This window comes from Sus scrofa, chromosome 13 (assembly GCF_000003025.6).
Source record: "Sus scrofa isolate TJ Tabasco breed Duroc chromosome 13, Sscrofa11.1, whole genome shotgun sequence".
Lineage (NCBI taxonomy): Eukaryota > Metazoa > Chordata > Mammalia > Artiodactyla > Suidae > Sus > Sus scrofa.
The window spans coordinates 4,271,021-4,297,522 of NC_010455.5; the positions used below are offsets into that span (position 1 = coordinate 4,271,021).

General features: G+C 39.1%; 1 protein-coding gene across 8 annotated transcripts in view; it reads right to left on the reverse strand.

Moving 5' to 3' along the window:
- The window catches only part of TBC1D5 (TBC1 domain family member 5), a 546,905-nt gene that overhangs the window by 79,477 nt on the left and 440,926 nt on the right, over nucleotides 1-26,502 (reverse strand). For all 8 annotated transcript variants that reach the window (XM_021069681.1, XM_021069680.1, XM_021069682.1 and 5 more), the window contains 2 exons: nucleotides 23,060-23,145; nucleotides 1,449-1,777 (listed from right to left, as the gene is read on the reverse strand). In XM_021069681.1, the coding sequence (XP_020925340.1) occupies nucleotides 1,449-1,777; nucleotides 23,060-23,145 (415 nt within the window). The remainder of the gene's footprint in view (nucleotides 1-1,448; nucleotides 1,778-23,059; nucleotides 23,146-26,502) is intronic.

Sequence of the window (26,502 nt, forward strand, 5' to 3'; positions counted from 1 at the left end):
ATGGTACAATTAAGAAATATATAAAATAGCATTCATTTCCATCCTGGAAGTGGGCATGTCTCCTGGCATTAAAATACATTTAACAATATGTAAATGATTTGAAGTCTCCTTTTCTTTAAATCACATGTGATAGCTCTACATCAAAAAGAGAATGTAATTTTAAAAGAGATATTCTTACGTAGGTAAATGGAATATTCTAAGAGAAATTTAAATAGTAATCACACAAAGTCTAATATTTCACATAGGCCATAATAGATAACAGGATGTAACTAAGAGAAGAACATGAACACTCAGTATTGAACAGTACTCAGTATTTTCCATCATTGTGGAATTAGAGTCCATTTAATTCAAGTTTACAAGTACCAGTAACTTAAATTTTTAAAATGATTTTGGATGCATCTCCTTATACAAAATACATGGAACACGGTTTGAGGTTTAATGTCTTCTGACTCATTCACTGTTACCACTGTTCCTGTCAATACCACCTACTGAACTTGGCTATAATCCAGGGATCCCTGTAAAACTGAGGTCAGGAGGATATTTGCTTTGACACTAAATGGCCACAGAAGCTATGCTCTGTGAGGCCTTAGCACGGAGTGCTGCAGATCTTCTGCCATCAAGTTACTATTTTCTGCTTCCAGAGTATAGAGAGCAGAGCCTCACCACTAAATATAAAGGTAACCGTTTCTAATCAGCTATGAGTAGTGGTACTTAACTCATACATCTTTGGAAATAAGTGTAAAAGAAAAGAAAAGTAAGAACTTGAAGGGCTCTTTTGTGAACAAAATACCTGGGCAGGGAGCGAACCTGAGTCCCAGCAGCAAGGGCTGCCAAGTGCAGGACCCGCAGCAGCACTCAGTCCTCAGCCGGGAGGCCCAGAGCCCAAGGTCCCTGGTTCCGCTGCTCGCATGTTATCCTAACTCTCAGTGCAGGGACTCAGACACATATTCTGGCTGGCTGAGATACTCTGTTTGGCCATTTCCCCCCTTTTGGGCTCCAGTTTGTATTTCTCATAGGTAAAGCAGCTGGAAGAGTAACTGCAAGGCCGATACCCTGTTTCTCCAAACCAACTCCACAGACGAAGGCTTTAACGGACCTGCCCCTTTGAGAGGCTCTTCTAGCCAAGAGCATCACAACTCAGTTAACAGGGAGCAGAGTCAACTGACCTAAAGTTCTGTGCTGTGACAATTCATGCCATACCCTGGGCATTGCCAAGACTGACATGCAAATATACTCAGGTATATATTTTTTAAAGGTACCTAAAAACATTACCTCAAGAACAATATAGCATCTGACAGTCCAAGGTGAAAAGGATCTAACAACAGATTTAAAAAAATTAAGTTGTGCATTCATTTCCCTCTCTAGCATGATGGTCCGTCACAGGCAGCTGGAAACCCCAGATTACCCTGAGAGTGTTCCCTGTAGAATTAAGAGTGTTTTTCCCTTACCTTTGTTCAGTTGCACTGGCATGCTTTCCGATTTCATCAGCCGCTGCTGCTGCTGCTGCTGCTGTTGCTGCTGCTGCTGCTGCTGCTGTTGCTGCTGCTGCTGCTGCTGCTGCTGCTGCTGCTGCTGCTGTTGCTGCAAAGGGTGCCTGGGAGCCTCTGCCAAGGTCCTGGTGGGAACCACGGCTGGGGAGGAAGCGGCCCCACTACCTCCTGGTACAGGGCCACCTGTACCACTTGGGACCATCGCTGGAGAAATCAGTTTTCTTCCAAAATTAATCAGGCTATTAGAGACCTTGTTTATATTCAGGGGAGCGCCTTTGGCATTGGTCCTGTTTTTTTAAAAGAAAAGTATTTATATTAGAGGACATCTCTATTTCACATACTCTGTTGGTATAAAAACATATTTTACCTACTTTGAAAAAGTCATTTACTAGATCAGCCATATGACGTGAGGCATGAAAACTTCACAGCGACCACAGACAAGATTTTTAAAGACTCTTATGGAAAACAGTTTCTTGTCATTCACTCACTCAGCAAAGCACCTGTTAGCACCAACACTACAACTGTCCAAAACAGACAGAGTTCCCCTCCTGCAGATTCTGGCAGGAAATCCATTAATGAAATAATTATGTAAACAGATGTACAACGAAAACCTGTGATGAGGACCCTACAAGAGAGATACAGGGCTGGGGAAGCCGGTTGTGTGTGGGGTACTCACAGAAGGGGCACCGGGGAAAGCTGGCTAAGGGGAGATTGCCCCCGAGCCCTGAGCTGTGGGGACAAGGCTACATTTAATCTGATTTTGAAAAATAAGTGTGTCTGAGAGCCAGGAAGTCAATTTACAGAAGAACAACAAGTGTCTGGCCCCTGAGAACTGAGTCCACCATCACTGCCCTCTACCATCCCCGCATTCTGCATCCCCCCCTCAGCCCCGTCCCAGCTTTGTTTTCCCCACAGCACTTATATCCTCTGACATGCTACATACTTTACTTATTTGGCTATTATTTGTCCACCTCCTCCATTCTGCGGCTGAATAAAAATTTCATGGAGACAATAACTTTGGTCTGTCTGTTTTGTTGCCATTGCCTAGCACGTTATATGTGTTCTGTAAACATTTGTTAAACGGCAGCTGCGTCTACCTAAGTCTTCCACCTATTCGTATGGAGGGAGCATCTCTGCACCCGGCCTTGGCCAGCCTCCCCATGAGCTGGAATCCCTTCTCTTCCATCACCATCTTCTCCCTTCTACCAAGCTTTCCCACCAGCCATGCAACCCTGGTATGTGCACGCACGCATGCATGGGTCCCAACTTCTCCTTTGAACCCTCATTCCTTTCTAGTTGCCGTCCTGCTTCTTTCCTCCTCACAACATGTCTTTCCAGACACCTATCTTATTATGTGCTTCTCCAGTCCTGGCCCACCAAGGGTTGGCTGTGGCCTCCTTACCATCATCCTGAAACCACCCCTCAGACCACCAATGATTCTGCACTGCAAGTGCCAAGGGTTCCGCCTTATTTCCCTCCATCTCTCAGCAGCAGTGAACCCCCTTCGCTCCTCCCCCTCAGATATGTCCTCTCTGGGGAACCAGGGCTTGCCAGCACCTGTGTTCTGTCTGGCAAAAAGAGAGGACACCAAGTCAACACTGGTTACAGTGAAGGATTATTTCCCAAATGATTCATCATCTTGAAGGATCGCAAAGCTATTATCTTGAAGACCATTTAGGATTATAAATTATTTTAGCTGTAGGAAGTTGTCCGACTCCACGTCAATGTGAGTTTGTATTGTTACCGCCCAAATCATTGGTAGAATCTTATTTTCTCGCATTTTGTTTCTTTTTCAGGAAGGTAGGAAATTGAAAATCAAGTTTGAGAGATCTGCTTGTTGTAATACTGAATACCCTCAATTTTACTATCATTTTCCTTTTCTCAGATCTTCCTGGCAGCACTTACAAAGCAATTCTCCCACTTTTTAAATGACAGCTGTATCCTTGGCATTACTAGAGCTATGTAATAAAAGTTCATCCATAGTTCTGTAATAAAAAACAAAGAACACTGAACACTATGTTTCTTCCTCCATAAAGTCTTCTCTAATGGTTCTAGCTAATATTATGGGCTAGGTATTGGAGACTTACATTGCTTTGGAGATTGGAGAAATCGAATTTAAAACCTGGAATTCAGCTTTATAAAAGAAAGGGCTATTCACTTATAATGCAATGAAATGTGGGGAAAAAATCCTTTTTCAAATGGTTTGTTCTGCATCGTTTCATCTTTAAGGAACTGAGCTTTTAATGTCCTTCCCAAAATTATTGAAAATAATGTTTCCTAATGGAGATAAGGGTACATGGTGATGACACACCACTTCTTTCCAATGTTTAGCTGCTTCCAAATGAGGAAGCACCTTCTCCATTTACAGACACTACAGCTTAACGACAGAGAAGGCACTCTATATATGTGCACCAAGGAAAAAAAAATGAATGGCACGTAAAGAAGGCATTCACCTCTGGCACTGCACTGTACTTGGCAGCCTGCATGCATGCCCATTTCTTGTGAGTGGCAGTAGAAAGAAGAGCTATTATGATATTGAAGTTCTACTGCATTTTAGTATTGCTTGTGTGCAAGTCAAGATGCATAATTCACAGATATGAAGAAGTTATAATGTTGTTACCCTTTTTTATAAACAAAAATGTACTAGTTAAATTCCCATATTGCCAGTTCTAAAATTTATATGTTGATAAAAGTACTAAGAAACTGCTAGAGCATTATCAAGAGACTATGGTTAATGCATCTTCATTACTACTAATAACCATGAAAAACAGATAGATCAAGCTCATGCCGAGCAATTTTTCATCTGAATAGCTCTTAAAAGGGGAATGAGCACTGTTTTCCTTTCTTGAACATTTTTTGTTTTTAACCAATTTCCCCTTCTTCCACTACCCATAGCTTCCAGAAGAATATTTTATTTTTAAAACAACTATTGAAGGACTCTAGGTACTTTCAGACAGAAACACTTGTAAACCATGTGCTTCTGGAGAAAGCACACTATCCATTGTTTGTGTTTCAGGCAGCTTTTATGACGAAGTTAACTAAGGCAGATCATAAATATTAGCAGCAGCATTCTTCATAATACATACTAAACAATCTGCAACAATTATTATTGGCTGTGATGCACACTATTAAGTCATGGGTGCTAAATGAAAATCAATGCAATTTTCAAAAGAGCTGATGGACAGTGACTGGACTGGATTAAAGATGGGGTACGATGTGTGAATAATGTTAAAAGAAATGACAAGAGGGCTCTGGGGTTCATAAGACATTCAATAGCAAACCTGTCTGTGTAGTCAAAGTCTTTCATTACTATTGTCTACCACATACTATTATTAAACATAGTACCATCTAGGAGGGAGTGCTTTGAAACTTTGCCAAGTACTTACTTTTGGCAAAACCTTCTTCTTCCTTTTTTTTTTTTTTTTTTTTTTTGCTGCATTTGCAGCATGCAGAAGTTCTGGGCCAGGTTTTGAACCTGAGCTGCAGCAGTGACAATGCCAGATACTTAACCCAGTAGCTCACCAGGGAACTCCTGGCACAGCCTTCTTATAGCAGGTTAAATCAGTTGCAACAGAAGCGCTTTTCTGAAGATCCATGAATCCTTCAACATAGCTGTATCATCACCCAGCCTGGCTTATGTTTAGTTTCTGAGATTCTTAATGTGGGTGGCTCTTGCTGCCTCTTCCTACCCTCTTACTACCAGCTTGATCTCTTGCAGCCTGGCTTTCTGACCCACACTTTATTTACTGAAAGAGCTTCCAGTATCTCCAATTCTTCTTAATTTCCCAGGTCATAAGAGGTTCTCATTCAGCTTCTAAAACCTTTCTAAAGCATTAAAAAAAAAAAAAAAGGACTGCCTTTGTAAAATTTCCCCACAACCTTTCTTCTCCTGGTATTCAAATGTTAACATCACCTTGATTTATTTCTGTCCTATCCATAGATTTATTTTTTAGGTCTAATATTAAGTATCTAATATTTGTTTACTTCACTCCATTTGCAATAAGATTTTACTAGATGCTTATTTATATTTTTGTCAAAGAATGAGTTTTCAACTTATCTCTAATGATTTTCCTCTCTATTCTAATTTATATTTTTCTTATTATTTCTTTCTTGTATTCTCAAAAGTTGAATGCTTGGTTCATTCATTCATTCACCATTCATTAATTCATGTTCTCTTCTTCCCAATAAACATTTAAAGCTACACATTTGCATCATCAAAGATTTTCCCCACATTGAAACAGTCTGTTGATTCTATTGCTATTCAGATACATTTAAAATTTTAGACAGCTGGGTTTGTTTTATTTAAGTATATTTCTCATTTTGTTTTATTAAATAAAAAACAGAAATATCAGGAGAAAAGAAGTGGGGAAATATCTGAGTTTTCAAAAGAATTGAGGAAACCAAGCAAATAATCATTTATATAAATATTTTTACTAATTACTTGGTAAAGGTTGAATTTATTACAGGTAGCCAGTGTGGTTCACTAAAACAAGTCACTCTAGGACAACTTTATGTCTTATCTGAAGCACTGATATCAGATATTATCAAGGTGTCAGCGGATACAGTAGAGGATAAACCCGCTTAGTTACAGTTGGACAATGGGACCTAACATGGACTGCTGAATGCTCTAGCACCCATCTGGGACGTGTGTCTCAGGTGTGGTTCACAGACCTGCTCGCCACTCCTTTTTTTCAAGGTCACAATCTTCTGTCACTGGTTATGTATTGGCGATTTTTTGCTTTATAATTTTTATTTTAACCAAGTAGTTATAATATTTTGTGTCCCTTTTAGACAGAAAATTCTATAGTTTCGTGACTTGAAGAAAAAATATGCTCATGAATTGAACAAAATCAGAAATTCAAATACAGATAAAATAATCAAACTTTAAAATACTCTCAACATAGCTGAAAAAATAAAAGATAAAATTAATGATAAAAATAAAAATATGCATTAGGTTAAACTTTTACAAATGTATTACATAGATAGGAGCATGGATAATTAGTTCAATTTAAAAAAAAATCTCAACATGAATGTTTTGATTTGACCTACAAAGCTAATCTGAACCCACAATGATGTTGCAGAAGGAAAATAAGATACTAGACAAGTGAACTTCTGGTTTCCACTCCAGCATGTAAAAAGCTCAAAAGTCTACTCTGTCCTAATAGCAGGTAAAAAGCTGAACAAACTGAAAACAACAACAACAACTTTTTCTTAGATCCATAAGAGAAGTGAGGTCAAACAGCAAACTATTGCCCCCCAAACTGGAGGGAGTGACAGCTGAATACAGAGAATCATGACCTACCAGGGCAGAAACCCAGGAACCAGTGCTGGGGCAGGGAACGTGGAAGGATAGGTTGTTGATGAACTGCCAGAGGCTCAGTGTGGACAAGCTTGAGAGTTAAACTCTCCAGGGGGACCCAGTCATCAGGGGGAGAGGACAAATCAAACTTTCGTGAGTTTTACCTCCTGGGGCCTTACTATGGGGAGAAAGGTTGTGCTTCTGGAAGGAGGAGAGGAAAAGGAACCATTTAAAATACACCAGAGCATCCTGTTTTTCTCCAAAGGTTTACTCAGAAAAAATATTTAACCAGAGTCTAACTTGCTGGATTTTTCAGAGCTAACTGACCGGGAGCAAGTCTCCCCCAGTCTCCTCTAGCCTCCTGTCCTCTAGCTGCCCCAGACAGGCTGAAGCATGTGTCTAGTTTACAGTCCAAGTTTCCGTTATGATGGGAAAAGAATGGCTAAAAAAGCAGGAGAGTAGGTTCTCCAAAATTGTGAGTGCTGCTGTGAGGAAAGCAGTGCTTCTTTGTATGGCTTTAAAAAAGGCAGAGGAGATACCTTAGAAATCTATACATAGACCTTCCATATGACCTGCATCCACTCTGGCATCTATCGACAAGCTCTACTTAAAAGAACATGCACCCATGTCATGCAGCACTATTCACAATAGCAGAATGGAAACAATCAAATGTCATCGACAGAGATTGATTCGAAGATGGTATATAACATGGAATACTACTCAGCATAAAAAGGATGACATCATGCCATTGCAGCAACATGGATGGAACTAGAGAATCTCATACTGAGTGAAATGAGCCAGAAAGACAAGACAAATACCATATGATATCACTATAACTGGAATCTAATATCCAGCACAAATGAACATCTCCTCAGAAAAGAAAATCATGGACTTGGAGAAGAGACTTGTGGCTGCCTGATGGAGGGGAGGAGTGGGAGGATCGGGAGCTTGGCTTATCAGTCACAACCTAGAATAGATTACAAGAGATCCGCTGAATAGCATTGAGAACTATGTCTAGATACTCATGTTGCAACAGAAGAAATGGTGGGGAAAAACTGTAATTGTAATGTATACATGTAAGGATAACCTGACCCCTTGCTGTACAGTGGAAAATAAAAAAAAAATTTAAAAAAAATAAAAATAAAAAAATAAAATTAAAAAGCCAGAGGCACAGGATGAGACTTAATCACAGGATCACAGAATGCCTTCAGTCCCCCATACCTTATCACCACATTACTAAATGTGTATTTCTTGTGTTCCTTTTTTTACTCAATACATCATGTTCAACTATCCAAAAAAAAAAAAAAAAAAAAAAAAAAGCAAAAAACAGTTTAAAGAGAGAGACAGAGAGTAAGAGATAGAGAGTAAGCATCAGAACTAGACTCAGATATAGCAGAATGCTGGAATTATCAGACTGGAAATTTAAAACAACTGTGATTAAAATGCTAAGGACACTAATTGATAAAGTAGACAGCATGCAAGAACAGACAGATATATAAGCAGAGAGGAGGAAATTCTAAGGAAAAAAAAAGAAATGATAGAGATCAAAAATAGCGTAAATTAGGGAATGTCTTTGATGGGTTTATTAGTAGACTGGACATAGCTAAGGAAAGAATCTCTGAGGCTGACCGTATTTCAATAGAAACTCCCAAACTGAAAGACAAATAGAAAAAAGACAGAAAAAGCAGAACAGAATATCCCGGAAGTGAGGGACAACTACACAAGTGTAATATTCACATTATGGGAACACCAGAAGGAGAAAAGAGTGAGAAAGGAACAGAAGAAATATTCAAAACAACAATGACTAAAATTTCCTCAAATTACCATCAGACATCAAACCAAAGATCCAGGAAGCTCAGAGAATACACGCAAGATAAATGCCAAAAGCCCCCACTTATTCAGTCATATAATTTTTAAACTACAGAAGATCACAGTAAAAAAAAAAAAAAATCATGAAAAAGCAGAGGAAAAAAACACATTACCACAGAGAAGCAAAAATAAGAACCACATTCAAATGTCCTCATAAACCAGGCATGCAAGAAGAGAGGCAAGTGTTGAGAGGAAAAAACCACCAGGCTAGAATTCTGTACCCTATAAAATCATCCTTCAAAAGTAAATATGGTATCCATTATACATGGTAGGTATATATTACTCTCTTACAGTAATGAATACATACCCTATATATAGTACTATATATCTAATAATAATATTATCCTTTAATAGCTAATAAAACATGTGACTAGATGTACTAGATGACTACCTATATTGCAGGAAGTAACTGCACAATTACAGCAGACAGTTCTGGTGATGCATTAATTTCTGGCAGAACTGACTTCTGTGTTTATAAAATGGAGTGGAAGAGCTGGAAGGTATGAAAATTATGATGGAAAAAGAATGGCTAAAAAAACAAGAGAGTGGGTTCTCCAATATTGGGAAAGCTGCTATGAAGAAAGCAATGCTTCTTTGTGTGGCTTTAAAAAATGAGATCAGGAGTTCCCGTTGTGGCTCAGCAGTTAATGAACCTGATTAGCATCCATGAGGACACGGGTTCGATCCCTGGCCTCTCAATGGGTTAAGGATCTGACGTTGCTGTGAGCTGTGGTGTAGGTTGCAGACGCAGCTCGGATCCCGGATTGCTATAGTGGCTCTGGCATAGGCCAGCAGTTACAGGTCCAATTGGACCCCTAGCCTGGGGACCTCCATATGCCCTGGGTATGGCTCTAAAAAGACAAAAAAAAAAAAAAAAAAAAAAAAGACAGAGAGATCAGTTACAAAAGTTAGAGAAAGTAATAGAAAAAAGCTCTGGCACAGGAAATCCTAATGATTTAATAGATTCTCTTTAGGATTGTAGGAGCTTCATTTCTGAAACTGTTTAAGTAGAGATGAGAAAATCATTTTCAGGGATTCCCATGGTGAATCAGCAGGCTAAGAACCCAGCGTAGTCTCCGTGAGCAAGAGGGTTCAATCCCTGGCCTCACTCAGCAGGTTAAGGATCTGGCATTGCTGCAAACTGTGGCATAGGTCACAGATGCAGCTCGGGTCCTGTGTTGCAGTGGCTGTGGCACAGGCCTGCAGCTGCAGCTGCAATTCAACCCCTAGCGTGAGGACTTCCATATGCCACAAGTGTGGCCATAAAAAATAAAGATAAAAAAAGAAAATGATTTTCAGACACACAGGCTTCCTGGTCTTGGCATGGGAGAGAGGCAGGGTTCAGGAAGGCCCCTTTCCAGCTCTAACAGTTTGTGATCTTCAGGGCCAAATGGCTTCAACCATCACAGCCACAATCCTGCTGAGATGACAGGACCGAAAAGAGGCCTCAATCCTAGTACAGGTCCTTGAGGTCAGCTGACCCAGCCTATCTCCACATTCAAGGGCCTGCCCTCCTCCTTATTGCCACCCTCGGTTTCTATTCTGTTGTTTTTGCCCCTTCTTCCTTCTCTAGGTTCATCTTCCTTCCAAGAACTTTCTTCTCCATTTTTTTCCTTTTCCTTCTATCATAGTCTCCTTTTCTATCATTTTCTCATCTCATTCTGCCTATACATTTTTTCCATCATGAAAACATATAAATTATTTTTAAATTATTTTCTTAGGTTGAAAGGAGTAGCTGGAAAAAGTAAATGTAAGTATGTGACTGGTTTCTGGATAGAAAAAATATTCTCTTTGCATCTCTGTGATTTTCTAGCCTATCATTATTGACCTACCCTAAATGGATTATGATTCATATTTACTTCTTTCATGCTTATATATAGCTATTTTTTATTTGGAAATTGAAAGCAGTTGTCATGGTTGCAAAATAATAGTTTTCATGATGTTTCTAACATTTGAGCTAGCATTCATGATATATTTCTACTCACAAATTCTCTAAGTTGAAGGCTTCAAATTCTATAAAATGAATTGGTTTCCAACTTTCCCAATTCTTTACCTTTAAAGTTGAGTGTATTGAGTTTACTTGAATGAAAGACATCTATATCTAATTCCTATTTGTTTGCTATATTGTGAGGTTTCTATTATCTAAAATGAACTCTTTCCATATCTCAAGAAACTCGGGATGTTATAGGTGTTCATTAAAACTAAGTGATAAAGGGGTTGGTAGATGCAAACCATTACATTTAGAATGGATAAACAACAAGGAACTACTGCATAGCACAGGGAACTATATTCAATCTCCTGCGATAGACCATGATGGAAAAAATTTTAAGAAAAGAGTGTGCATGTGTGTAGCTGAGTCACTTTGCTATACAGCAGAAATTGGCACAACACTGTAAATCAACTATACTTCAATGAAAGAAAATACATGATAAAGTTAGCTTGTTACTACTTATTTTTTAGGACTCTGACTTTCAAGTGAAGGATGTTTCCTTTCAGCTGTAAAGGCTATGATTATTTTGCATGTGGCAGGTAAATGTTCATTAATGTGATAGGAAGCAAAAAGAGTGCTTGTTAGGCATAAAAAGCCTGCCCCTGATGAGAGGGTGGATATAAGCAAGACTGTGGGGCTTATCTAATTGGGTCTTGAGATATGGAAATTATCTAATTATCTAATTGAACACAATCTGCAATATTTATTTTACAGAATAATAAGCAAAGATGTATTAATCCTAGTCATATAAAATCATGAGATAAACTCCCCAAGACATATCTATAGGAATATATATTAAGGTTCCTATTTCTAAAACTGGAGTGGTAGTTTTCAACGAATTTATTTTCTGACTCAGTGTCTGTGAAGGACGCAAATCTCCCCCATCATGACCATGACTCACAGGAGTCTCTGGCCTAGGGGAACACATCAGAATGGGGGAGCACGCAGTCCTGAGATGCTCACCTGTGGAGGAGTTTTATCCTCTTCACCTCTATTCTCTCACTTTGAGAATCACTACATTTTTTCACAATTAAAAAAAATCACAAACAGCTGCAGTTAAACAAGCATATGTCAAGAATCAACTGTTAGAGTTTTAAGGAAGGAGTCATGAGAGCCAATAAAGAAAAGTGTGAGTCCACATAAAAGTCCAAGGAAACAATCATATTTAAAGAGCACAGGAGGGTACAGTTTAAATGCAGGGAGGAAAAAGAGGAATTTATTTTCTTTCAATTAAAAAAAACAATATAAGAGCTCCCATTAAGGTTCAGCGGAAACGAATCTGACTAGTATCCATGAGGCCACAGGTTTGATCCCTGGCCTCGCTCAGTGGGTTAAGGATTGGGCATTGCTGTGAGCTGTGGTGTAGGTCGCAGATGTGGCTCTGATCCTGCACTGCTGTGGCTGTGGTGTAAGCCAGTGGTTGCAGCTCCAATTAGACTCCTAGCCTGGGAACCTCCATATGCCGCAAGTGCAGCCTTAAAAGACAAAAAACCCCACCAAAAAACCAAAAAAACAAATCTATAAGACCTCTAAAACACTAAAAACTATAAAACATTATTGAAAGAATTTGAAGACTAATTAAATGAAGAGACCATCCATGTTCATGGATTCGATAATTCAATATTAAGGTATCAGTGCTTCCCACAGATTCAATGTAATGCCAATCAAAATCCCAATTTTTTTTTTTCCTTTTTCTGGATGCACCTGTGGCATACAGAAGTTTCCAGGCGAGGGGTTTAACCTGAGCTGCAGCTGCTGGCCACAGCCACAGCAACAAATGTATCTAAGCTGCATCTGGGACCAAGGCAACAACTTGCGGCAACATCCTTATGGGCACTGTGTCAGGTTCTTAACCTGTTGAGCAACAACCAGAACGCTTACCTTCACAATAATCTTTATAGAAACTGACATACTGAATCTAAAAATTATGTGGGAATGCAAAGAACCTAGAATAGCCAAATTAAGGAAAAAGAATAAAGTTGGAGGACTTAGATGACTTAAAATCAAGACTTGCTATAAAGCTACATAATTAGGCTAGTGTGGTACTAGAGAAAGGATAGAGTGCCCAGAAAGACTCATATGTATATTGTCAATTGATTTTGTTTTTTCTTTCCATTTTTCTTTTCTTTTTTTTTTTTCTTTTTTGTCTTTTTGCCTTTTCCTAGGGCCGCTCCCTCCTGAGGCATATGGAGGTTCCCAGGCCAGGGGTCTAATCGGAGCCATAGCCACCGGCCTACGCCAGAGCCACAGCAACGCAGGATTCAAGGTCTGCAACCTACACCACAGCTCACAGCAACGCCAGATCCTCAACCCACTGAGCAAGGCCAGGGATCGAACCCGCAACCTCACCGTTCCTAGTCAGATTTGTTAACCACTGCGCCACGACGGGAACTCTTCCATTTCTCTTTCTTTAAAATATTTTTTTATTATTACAGTTGACTTACAATGTTTCATCAAGTTCTGTTGTACAACAAAGTGACCCAACCACACACATTTCCCTATGCTGTACAGTAGGATCCCATTGCCCATCCACTCCAGATATAACAGTTTGCATCCCCCCAAAAGCCCAAAATGCCCATCCCTCCCACTCTTTTCCCTTCCCCACCCCCAACCCTGGGAACCCCAAGTCTGCTGTTCTTGGCCATGCTGTTTTTTTGTTTGTTATTTTTATATAGGATCATCTGTTCCAAATTTTAGATTCCACAAATAAGTGATATCATATGGTATTCGTCTTTTTCTTTCTGGCTTATTTCACTTAGTATGAGAGTCTCTAGTTCCATGCATGTTGCTGCAAATGGCATTAGTTTATCTTTTTTATGGCTGAGTAATATTCCACTGTATATATGTACCACATCTTAATCATCAGTCAATGGACATTTAGGTTGTTTCCATGTCATGGCTATTGTGACCAGTGCCGCTACAAACATAGGATGCATGTGTCTTTTTCAGTAAAAGTTTTGTCTGGATATATGCCCAGCACTGGAATAGCTGGATCATATGGTAGCTCTATATTTAGTTTCCTGAGGTACCTCCATACTGTCAACTGATTTTCAACAAAGGATCCAATTTAATTCAATGGCGAAAGGAAAGACTTTAAACCAAATGGCACTAAACTGCTGGATATCCATACAGAAAAATACAAACTTGAATTTTTACCTCACTCCACACACATTCATTTGAAGTGGGCCACAGGTTTAATGCAAATGGTAGAACCACACAGCTTTTAGAAGAAGATAGAGTATTTAGTGAGGCGCTAACTCAGCAGGCATGGTCTGCCCAAATTCTGCACATTCCAAAGCTGTTTGGGCCCTTGAGGGACAACTGGGAGATAACCCAGACCTTGAATGTCCTGCCTGATGTCTTTGTAGACCAATGGCCTTGAGCCACGGCAAACAGTTTATGCTATCAATGGGATTTATGGTAAAAGTCTGTTTCTGGAGTTCCTGTCGTGGCGCAGTGGTTAATGAACCTGACTGGGAACCATGAGGTTGAGGGTTCAATCCCTGGCCTCATTCAGTGGGTTGAGGATCTGGCATTGCTGTGAGCTGTGGTGTAGGTTGCAGACATGGCTCGGATCCTTTATTGCTGTGGCTCTGGTGTAGGCTGGTGGCTACAGTTCTGATTAGACCCCTAGCCTGGGAACCTCCATATGCCACAGGTACAGCCCTAGAAAAGACCAAAGGGGGAAAAAAAAAAAGTCTGCTTCTTTTCGACATGGGCCCCTACTGCACTGTATCAGTGTGACCTCTGCGAGGATTGGAGACAGAGTAGCTGGTGTCAGTTTCATGGTTGCTTCATGCCTACATGACTGACCTCTAATAAGTCTTGGGGGCCACAAAGCCTGGTTGAGCTTCCCTAGTTGGCAACACCTACATGTGTTGCCATACACAGTTCCTGGGAGATTTACGCACTCCAGTGGGAGTGGACAACTGGAAACTTGTACCTCTTTCTCTCAGATGCCAACCTTTTTCCTTTCCTACTTTTAATCTCTATCCTTTTGCCATAACATACTGTAAACATGAGTATACAGCTTTTCTGAGTTCTGAGTCCATCTAGTCTAGAGAATCATCAAAGCTGAAGGTGGTCTTAAGGACTCTTCACAATGGATACTAAGAGGAGTCTTAGGAAAACGCACTTTCTGTAGAAGAGAACACTGATAAAATAAATTTCCTTGGAATAAAAATCTTCTGCTCATCAAAAGACATCTTTAAGGCATCATTAAGAAAATGAACAGGCAAGCCACACACTGGGGGATAATATTTGCAGTACATATATCTGACAAAGAGTCTTATCCAGAATATATAAATAATTCTTACAAATCAAGAATAAAAAGACAAAGAACATTAAAAACAGGCAAAATACTTAGAGGATATACAAGTCAACACGCTGTGAAAAGATGGTCAGGAAACAGCAAAGTAAGCCACAATAAGATACCATTTTCATACCAACTAAAACAGATTAAAAAAGAAAAAGACTAATAAAAGCAAACATTATTACAACCATGTATAGCCATTAGAACCCCCATATACTCCTGACGAGAGTGGGAAAAGGTGTAATTACTTTGTAAAACAATATGTAGTTTCTCATAAAGTTAAACATATATCTATCCTATAGTACAATTTAATTTCTACGTGTTTACCTGAGAAAGATAAACATATAGCCACAACAACGACAAACAAAAATACCAGAACACCCGTATAATAGTGTTCTTAGCAGTCTTGTTCATAACACCCCAAATCTGGAAATAACCTAGTATCTATCAACAAGAGAATAGATAAACAACTTGTGGTATTCATATAATGGAATACAATTCAATAATCTAAGGAAGAATGTACTGATATATGAACAAGGTGCATGAATTGCAAAAACATTATGCTGAATGAAAAAAGCTAGACCCCAAAGAGTGCAGTTTACGTGGCTCTATTTATATGAACCTCAAGAAAAAGTAAAATCAATGTGAGGTAATAGAAATCAGAAAGCAGTAGTAGCCCTGGGATGAAGGGTTAGATTTGACCATAAAGAGACTTGAGGGAATTCTCGGGGGAAAGAAATGTTCACTCCAGATACATTGTTTTAGATGGTGGTTACATGGGTTTACACAGCTGTCAAAACTCATCAGACTGAACACTTAAGATCCGCATGTTCTGTACAAATTATAGGTAACATTTTTTAAAAAGAAGAAAGATTTTTTTACTCTGCACATAGTGTTATCAATTTACCCAAATTGGTTAGGAATTAACAACTCTCTTTGATACAACAGAAAGAGCATAAACTCTTATTTGAGCACAAAAATATCATAAAATTAGAGTTATATAGAAATCAGTGTCCTTTGAAATTCTGATTAGCCAATTAACTACTAATGGACCATAACCACGGACTTCTTGGCTTCATGGCTTGGGAAATATTATTAGCATATTATTTCCTTACCATATTTTAGCAATAAAATACTTCTAAGTAAATATAATAAAGCCCAATTTAAAAAGTCTTGTGGACTATATAAAATGGAAACTGGATGGGAAAATTTTTACGCTTTTTAGGTATTCAAAACAGTATTCATTCATCCAGTCATTAAACTAAATATCCACTGAATACTAGAAACAGTGCCAGGTACCACGCCAGGTCCTGGGAATATGAAGTTTCTAAGAGCCAGACCCCGATATCAACATGAGTTATTCTACAATTGAAGTTAAAAGCATTCATTCACTTCACTAAGGTCTGAATTTGTTCTCTGTGCCAGGTACAGAGGGAACAGCAGTGACAGAGGCAGATAGGGTCCCCATTCTCATAAAGTTCAAATTCTAGCACAAGATTACAATCGCTGGAAGAATCCTTGTGCTTCCTGGATGAGGCACTTTCTAGGACGTTCTTGTCCGGCCAGGTTCTGGGAGGAGCATGCTTAAGCTGGGGCAGATCCTGATCCCAGGGAGAGATGGAGAACTGCTGAGCACCAGGCACTCCCGGGGTTAAGATGGATTGGACACAGCACTCCTTCATTACATGGAGCCTAGCAGAGGCCAGGGAGGCCGTCAAAGGCCAGTGAGAATCATCCCCCTGCTGGAATCGTCTTTCCCCGGAGCCTGGCTTCCTCTTGGATCCCACGTAGGGATCCTAACAAGGGGCCTTTTGTCAAGGGCCTACCCTCCAGAATTCTAATTCTGGAATCTTTCATTATTGCCATCAGTTAGGTTGTTTAAAGTAATCTCTGTTACCAGGTAGAGGAAAGCTGGGAGTCTCAGCTCAGGGAAGACTAGTCTAGGGCTGATCTGGTGAGCAGAGAGATGGGGAACTAAACCTGGTTTCTTCCATCTCTCTCAAGGCCTCATTTGATCAAGTGCTATATTTACCTTTGGTGAGATGAAACTGCTTACGCAAGGAGTTCCTGTCGTGGCACAGCGGAAATGAATCTGTCTAGGAACCATGAGGTTGCAGGTTCGATCCCTGGCCTCCCTCACTGGGTTAAGGATCCGGCGTTGCTGTGAGCTGTGGTGTAGGTCACAGACGTGGCTCGGATCTGGCATTGCTGTGGCTGTGGCATAGGCCAGCTGCTACAGCTCCAATTAGACCCATAACCTAGGAACTTCCATATGCTGCAGGTGCTGTCCTAAAAAGACAAAAAAAGACAAAAAATAAAAAAATAAATTAATTAATTAATTGCTTACTCGAGCTAAGGACCTACAGTTGTGGAGCCCGTAAAAAGGCACTGCTCGATAAAGTGACACAGGCCCTTGAGGTGCTGCTGACAGCTAAGGTGCTATTATTTCCTCACCTCGGCAGAGCTGAAAAAAATTACGCATTTTGAGAAACTGTGTTGTGTCATTTTCAACACAGAAAATCCATGAATGTTCTGAAATAAAGGAGGTACGTGATTCTACTCAGTGTAAGAGACTGCAGTATTTTAAAACTATGAAAATTCTCCCATGATACTCAGTGGGCATTTCAGTAGTCACAGATTCCTAAATAAGTTTGATGGGTCTTTCTAAACACTGGTCACAATTTAGATGCACTTATTTTTTTTTATAGCAGCAATTTATGGTTAGTTATTTAAAGACAAAATTGGAGCAAGATTTGGGTGTTAAATTGTTGTTCTGAGCTCAAAAGTTGAATGAATTGAAAATGTCAATTCCCATTTTTAAAAAGAAATTTGCAAGTTAAGTAAAATCAGAGCATAGTGGATAATACCCACACATGTAATGGAAAATCTACCACTAAAATACCTAGGCTCTTGCTTTTAAAGACTTAATTATAGCAATCCATGGTAAAGCAGAGAAGAGAAACCAGGCTTACTGATTTCTAGAGATATTCTGATCCATGAAATCATATGTCATCTTTGCATCCTCATCCCTTATTTGGAGAGGCAACACAAATAGTAGTCCACTGCCAGAGACGTAGACAAATACTAGTTCCCTGCTTTCCAGGTGTCTGCCTGCCTGTCTCTCCTCTACAAACTGCTCATTGCTGGGGTTTCCCATGAGGTTATAAGTTCCCTCTGGATCATCCCCACTTGCTACTCAATTACAGCCCAGTACATTAACTCTTTAATAGCTTCTAAACAACTAAGAAAGTAGTTGCAAGGCTAATTATGGTTGAAGGGTCCAGCATGGTAAAAGCATCTTAGGCACTAAATAGCTCCAGGGAGACTTTACCAAGGGTTTTGTAGCTACAACAGTTTTTGATCATGGATAAAGTAGTGACATGATAAACCTCTGGGGAATAATGTGGTAGTTATAACGGCCACATACAGAATTGCAAGTATTACTTGGCAAGATTATCAAGTTTGTCTCAATTTATACTCCCTCAGTTGGTGACTAAGCATATCCATGGGCCTTTACCAATGCTAGCTTGGTCATTCATTCATTCCCTTTGAACCACTTTATTGAGGTATGACTGACACACAAACAGCTGTACATATTTAATGTGCACAGCTTGATGAGTTTGGAGGTAAGTATACATCTGTGAAACCATCACTACAACCTATGCCATAAACCTATCCATCACTTCCAAAAGTTTCCTCCTGTCCTTTTATTATTACTTTTTATTTATTTACTTTTGATAAGAACACTTAAAATAAGATCTACTCTCTTAGCAAATGTTAAGTACCTACTACAGTATTATTAACTATGGGCCTAGGCTCTACAGTAGATCTCTAGGACTTAAACATCTCTGTCTCATTTTTTTGGCGGGGGGGGGGGTCTGAAGCATATGGAAGTTTCCAGGCTAGGGGTCGAATCTGAGCTGCAGCTGCCAGTCTGCGCCACAGCCACAGCAACGCAGTGTCCAAGCCATGTCTGTGATCTACACCACAGCTCACAGTAATGCTGGATCCTTAAGCCACTGAGTGAGGCCAGGGATTGAACCCACGTCCTCACGGATACCAGTCAGACTCATTACCACTGAGCCACGATGGGAACTCTTGTCTCATTTATTTTTAATTTGCTAATTTGAAAGGTGAGAAATTGTACTTCATAGGTGTTTTAATTGGAATTTCTTTGACTAATTATGAGTTTGAACAGCTTTTTAAATGTTTATTTACTGTCTGCAATCCTTTCATTGAAGGATTCCTACTATATTCCAGGCCCCATTTTACGTGCTGAGGATACGACAGTTAATAAGATAAACATGCAGAGTTGACATTTCAGTACAAGAAACAAACAGTAAAAATAAACAAAAAATTGAATAAACATTTTTTAAAAAGCAAAAAATACCATTTCAGGTAAACCTGCTATAAAAAAGACGCAAAAACAAAACAAAGTAAAAGGGCAGAGTGTTCTATTGTTTTAGTTTAGTTTTTTTTTTTTTTTTTTTTTTTGTCTTTTTGCCATTTCTAGGGCCGCTCCCTCGGCATATGGAGGTTCCCAGGCTAGGGGTCCAATCAGAGCTGTAGCCACCGGCCTACGCCAGAGCCACAGCAACGCGGGATCCGAGCCGCGTCTGCAACCTACACCACAGCTCACGGCAACGCCGGATCGTCAACCCACTGAGCAAGGGCAGGGACCGAACCTGCAACCTCATGGTTCCTAGTCAGATTCATTAACCACTGTGCCACGACAGGAACTCCTAGTTTAGTTTTTTTAAGTTAAGGTGATTTACACTTGAGTTGCCAGTTTCTGCTGTATAGCACAGTGGCCCAGTCATACATATATACACATTCTTTTTCTCATACTGTCTTCCATCATATTCTAATCCCAAGAGGTTGGATACTGTTCCCTGCACTAGAGAATAGGATCTCATTGCTTATCCATTCTAAATGCAAACTCCCAGTCCATCCCACTTCCTCCCCCCTCCTCTTGACAACCACAAGACTGTTCTCTATGTCTGTGAGTCTGTTTCTGTTTTGTATGTAGGCTCATCTGTGCCATATTTAGATTCCACACATAAGTGATATGATATTTCTTTTATTTTTTTACTTTTATTTTAGGCAGGGCAATCAAAGAGAGGTTCTCTGAAGAGGTGATACCCGATCACAGACTGAATAGTAAGTGTGCCATGTGGATTCTTGGGGAAGAACCCAGACATGGGGAAAAGCAAGCTCAAAGCTCCCCAAGTGGGAACACGTCTGAGTACTTAAAGAATGGTAAGCAGGCCAGTATGACTGGAGTCCAGTGAACAACAGGACAGAGCAGTGGGAGCAAGTGGTATGGGAGAGAAAGGAGCTGTACTGTGCAGGGCCTGCCTGAAGACCATTGTAAAGGCTTTGGATTTTACCCAAAGTCACCGAAGAGATCTGAGCAGCAGACTGATATAATTGGACTTGCACTGGGAGACTAGGCAGAAAGCTGTAGGGTGAGAAGGGCAAGGACATGTGACTTGGTATTAGCGGTGCAGGGAGATAAAAGTGACTTACTTCAGGATATAGTTTGAACAGGACTTGCTGATGGAATTTATGTGTGAAGCCCGAGAAAAAGGGGAGTCACAAGGATTTGGAAACCAAACCTATGGTTACCAAAGGGGAAATGGGAGGGGGAGGTGATGGACTGGGAGGTTGGGAGTAGCATATTATACACTACATATTTGCATACTATACAAAATCGAAAGGTAACAAGGACATAGCTCAGGGAAATCTATTCAATATTCCCTAACAGCCCATATGGGGAAAGAATCTGAAAAAGAATGGATCTGTATGTATATATATATATATGTGGCTGATTTACTTTGCTGTATACTCAAAGCTAACACAACAGTGTTAAGTCACCTATACTCCAATGAAAGTTATTTTTTCTTAAATCTAGTTTATGGAAAGGAAGGAAGGAAAGAAAGAAGGAAAGAAAGAAAAGAAAGAAAGAAAGGAAGGAAGGAAGGAAGGAAGGAAGGAAGAAAGAAAGAAAGAAAGAAAGAGAAAGAAAGAAAGAAAAGAAAAGAAAAGAATGAATGAAAGAAAAAAGAAAGAAAAGAAAGAAACAAAGGAAAAAGAAAGAGGAGTTAAAAGCAATTCTAAAGCTTGCTCAACTGGGTCCTGACATTCACTGTGATGAAGAAACACTGGGAGAGTAACAGGTGTGTGGAGGTGGACTCAAGCGTTTGGAACATATGAGTTTATGTTCAAGGGAAGAGCTCAGGATAAAGACATAAAATGGAATTTAAAGCCATGAACCTGGGCTGGGATCCACTGGGCAGTGAAGAGCATAGCAGGAGATGGGATGGCCACTGAGACAGGATCCTATGATTCTTACTGAACTGTGTAGGTTTTTATATAGTACTGGTTATAATTATAGTTTGTCAGTCATTTCTGCTACAAGGGAGAAGACAAACGGGAGGTCCTGAGAGGCTGCTGTGAGATGATGTGTGGGCTGAGTTATAAACCTTGAAGAGGCAAAGGAAGAGAAAGGTGGGAGAACAGGGAAGGCAGATGCCCAGGGCAAGCTCTAAAGGAGGGAGGAGAAGCTGGGGGTAGAGGAGAGGAAGTCACCAGGGAGAGGCCAAGGAGGAAAGGTGGACCAGCAGAGGTAACAGGAAGCCTTTGGAGGGCTGAAGTCGGGGTGTGATGTAATCTATTATCAATTGAGAGTTACTGGGCTGTCCTGTGATAACTAATATGGGGGTGGGGCACGGAGGGTGTGTGGGTGGGTGGTTGGTGGAGGAGGGGGCAGGTTATGGGGTGGAGATTAGGGGAGAAGAAGGGCCTCCAGCTGGAAAGATGTATGAACAAAGTGCCTAAACTGTACTATTCTTTTAAACATATCAGAACGAAATAGTTGACAGTGAGGGAATACAAGTGACTAGACTGTAAGATTCCTGAGGGCAGGGATTTTTGTTGGGTTTGTTCACTGAGTATCTCCAGTGCTTAGAATAAAGAGAGTCTGGCACTCAAGAAAAATTTGTTAAATTAAATGAACAATGACTATAAGAAATAACCTTTTCTTTGTGAAACAAGAATCAGATGAACAAACAGAGCTTCAGAGAAGCCTCATGGGCTACAAAACTGGTCTCATAATTACATAGTCCATCAAACTGTGAGACAGACTTCTATCAAGGATTGGTAAACTAAAAACAGTATTACACTCAAACGAAGCTCAAAGACAAGTCTAAATTCAGCAGCTTTCTTATCAAATCCTTCTCTCTCTTCAGACCACAAGTTTCTGTGTGTCAGGAATTATGTCTTATTTTTAACACTGAGTAAGAGGAGGACACACTGTGTTAGTACACTTCATCAATGTACATTTAGGTTGCCGGAACTACACTGAAGAAGAAAAGCTAGCACTCAGGCAGAATGCTTAAGGAAGAAAATTCGGACAACTTGTAATATTTATCCTAACATTTCAGCCTTTCAGAGTAAACTTTGGAATTATATTCTAATTTGAGATGGTTCTGGTTTGACAAGTTAACTCTTGAGACATCTGAGTATAGCATTATGAAAGAACAAAACTGTTCATCAACCCTTTATGCCAGTGTTAATTTCTTTTTAAAAGTAGGATTTTAATGTTTTTTTATTCCTACAGTGACCCTTAAAATTTCTATGTATGTAATCACAAATGCACACACAAGATGCATTTATAAGCTTGTTGTGTAGTTCTAAAGACAGTTGGGAAACCCAATTTTAATTTTGTTACTGAAATAATTTAAACATATATTATAGAACTGTCTCTTTTCAATCAACAGCAAGGATCTAGAAAGAGATTATACAAGTAGGCACAATTTATTCAGGTTTATTAGTGTTGGAAAAATGAAGTTGCCAAACTTCAAACTGTAACAAGTATTATATTTAATTTTTCATCTTACCACTGACAACACTCTGTATTGTTTTTCTCATGCTTAAAAAAAAACTTAGATAATTTATTTAACAAAGATTCATTACATGCATTAACCACTGCTATGCTAAAATATGGAAAATTATTTTCAGCAAATGTGTAAAATTTCCTGATGATCTCCAAGAATATCTTAGTGACTTATAACCTTCATCAGAGAAAGAGGACTTACCGGCTTTTATTCATGAGGTCTGCTCCTCGTGCTTTGTAATAATCTAAATTTGGATGGAATTGGTAAGTCACTGGTCTTGGGTTTTTCTATAGAAAAAAAAAAGCAATAAATTACACTGTATAAAGCCATTTAAATTATACATTAACACACAAAAGAATGAAACAATTGTTTTTATATTCTTCCATAAAAAAAATACATGTAATAATGAAGTTTAGTAGTTAATGTGCTAGGGTTTTGTTTTTATTGAAGTTTTGCCTTACCTGACCTTGGTCTCACCAAACACTGATATAATTTCAATATATTTTACTTTTACCTGTCTCATAGTTCACGTTCCTTTCATTAGATTTATTTTTGATAATTTGTCATTTTCAATATGCCTTTCCAAAATACAATCAGACAGAATTACAACAAAACTAAAATTATTATATCAGATGTAACGCTAGTACAATCTATGATTAAGGCGGAGACATAAAGTGTCAAGAAAGCTGCATTTTGGAGAAGAGCAAAAGTCACGGTTAGCTTTTGATAACCAGAATGTTGAATATGGCCACTAGATGGCACACTGGGTCTTTCCTCTCCTAAAATGTGTTATTTTTGGAATTCAGCAATTCTTTTAAAGTTAGCAATTTCTATGTCATCTAGTCTTATATATGAATTTAATAAGGGCCCAGGGATTGGAAACATTATCAGGGTGCCACCACAATACAAAATCAAACTGACCAATGCATATTTTCATTAAAGTAGCAATCCTCAGTACTTTCTGGCATGTAATATTTATCAACACGTAGAAATATCCTTGAAACATTAGGTCCACTGTGGCTACTTAAATATATTGCTATTATTTAATGTGTCTTTTATTTAAATGTACCAAGTCCCTCAGGCAAATAAACTTAAATATACTTCTAGTTTATAAAAACATAATGTGTTAAAAGCATAATTTAAACGAATACCATCCTCCTAAAAATGTTAAATTACATACATTTTTTATTGAAATGTTTCTTTAAACGTATAAGTAAATGTGCTCCAATGTTTACCTGAGCATATAATTCAGGTTAATAATTAGGACTTTCAACCAGCACATGCCCTATCCTTTGAGAGATCTAACTAGACACAGAAAGGCTGCATTTTATCTTAATAGAAAATTACCAATATGCTTTGAAATCCATCTTTGGAGATATAACCCAAGGTACTGATACACTTGCATGTAGGTGGGGGTATATAATTACTAAGGTTAAATAGTTTGAAATTCATCAAGCTAACAAGCTGCATCTTAAGGCCATGATGGACCTTTTCTTTTTCTGCTGAAAAGAGAATATTTACACAGCTCAACCCTTTCATATCTCTTCCAAGTCAGCCCTAATCATCTGACAAAAATGACAATCTCTTGATTTAGCTCCAGCTACTACTCCACTGGTTTGGTATTCAACACAGTTCTACAATAATCAAATCTGAATTGCCTTGATGAAGATAACTGATGCTTCCATGACTACCATACTATTAAGTCTAACAGTGCAACTTCTCTCTCTCTAGGAATTACATAGGTCTCCTTGTGGTAGCTGATGACAACCTGGTCCCAAATATAAAGGGAGAGTGAAACAGAGGTCAAAGCCACTGGCAGACTGACAGCATGTTCATGATTTATTTTAAAAATTAACTTTCGTAGGACTATCACTCATGACCAATTTTGTTCTTTATTCTCAGTACCTTGAAACATTTTGTTTTTGCAAATATGAAAGTCTTTTCTTCTCTGACTTTCAACAAATAGAGGATTATGTTACTTTCTGCTAGAAAACAATGAAAGAAGGGAATGCATGGAGCAATTTCTTGAAACATCTTTATAAAGATATGACAAGCAATTCAAGAGGAGAAGTGCTGATCTACCCAAGCACTTAAAGCCATTATTAGGAATAATGATCTAACCTGAACATATGAATGAGGCTCAAGTATTGCTTTCACTGAGGCCTATTTAAATTCCTAGGAGACTTATCAAAGGGAGAGGTGGTTTCAAGTACCACTGTACTGGGACTGAAAAAAGAAAAGATGATGTTCAAAAATGGTGTTTGAAATGTAAGAAAATAAAATCAGAGGTTACAGCTGAAAGTTATCCAATGGAGTTTTCTATCTGAGAAGATGATGCTGTGGCTAAAACATAAATATGGAGACATACGAATGGTCTAGACTAGCACCATCCATCAGAAATAAAATGTGGGTCACAAGCGCAAGCTTCATAGGTAATTTAAAAATCGTTAGCAAACACATTAAAAAAAAAAAAGAAAAAAAGACTGAATGAAATTAAATGTAATAATATTTTGTTTCACTTAGTATATCCAAAATATTGTCCTTTTAACATGTAATCACTAGAAGAGTTCCCGTTGTGGCTCAGTGTGTTCCGAGCCACAACAGGACTAGTATCCATGTGGATGCAAGTTCGATCCCTGGCCTCACTCAGTGGGTTATGGATCAGGCACGCTGCTATGACTATGGTGTAGACCTACAGCTGCAGCTCTGATTTGACCCCTAGCCAGGGAACTTCCATATGCCACAGCTGTGGCCCTAAAAAGTAAAAACAATCAAATACCCATGTAATCACTAGAAAAAATATTGAGATATGTTACATTCTTTCTTTTGTACAAAGTGTCTGAAATCCAGTGTATCTTTTACACTGACAGCACATCTCAACTGGGACCAGTCACACTTCTATGCTCAATGACCACCTGAGCTGTGGCTATTGTAATGAACAGCCCAGAACCAATGTCTGGTCTGTCTGTAAACCAATATGTGGCTATAGCAATCAACATATACAGACACAAAACTCCAAAGGGAACATACATGCTTTTATTTTTATTTTTTAAGTTTTTTTTTGTCTTTTTGTCTTTTTAGGGCCGCACCCGCGGCATATGGAGGTTCCCAGGCTAGGGGTCTAATCGGAGCTATGGCTGCTGGCCTACTCCAGAACCACAGAAACGCCAGATACAAGCCACATCTGCGACCTACACCACAGCTCACGGCAACGCCAGATCCTTAACTCACTGAGCAAGGCCAGGGATCGAACCGCAATCTCATGGTTCCTATTCAGATTCATTTCCACTGCTCCACAACAGGAACTCCCATATATGCTTTCATACATTAAGATTCAGTACTGACAGTTCTTTATTTCACCTATAATCCTTATTTTTAATTTAGTTTTGTCTCTTCTGAATAAGGCTTTAAAAAGCCAAGAAATTGTGAGGCAATACCTTCTCACAAAACTATGTACCAAAATGACAGCAAATAGTTTCCTCAGTGGGATGAAATTAAATGAGCAGAATTCTAACTTTATGCACTTGAAACATTTTAAAAGTGAAAAGATTCCTGCCTTTCTTAAAGGATTTTTTTCCAAATAAAATTTCATAGAAATATACGTTTGATTTTAATTTTTATAGATCTGGGATTTCCTCTAAAAT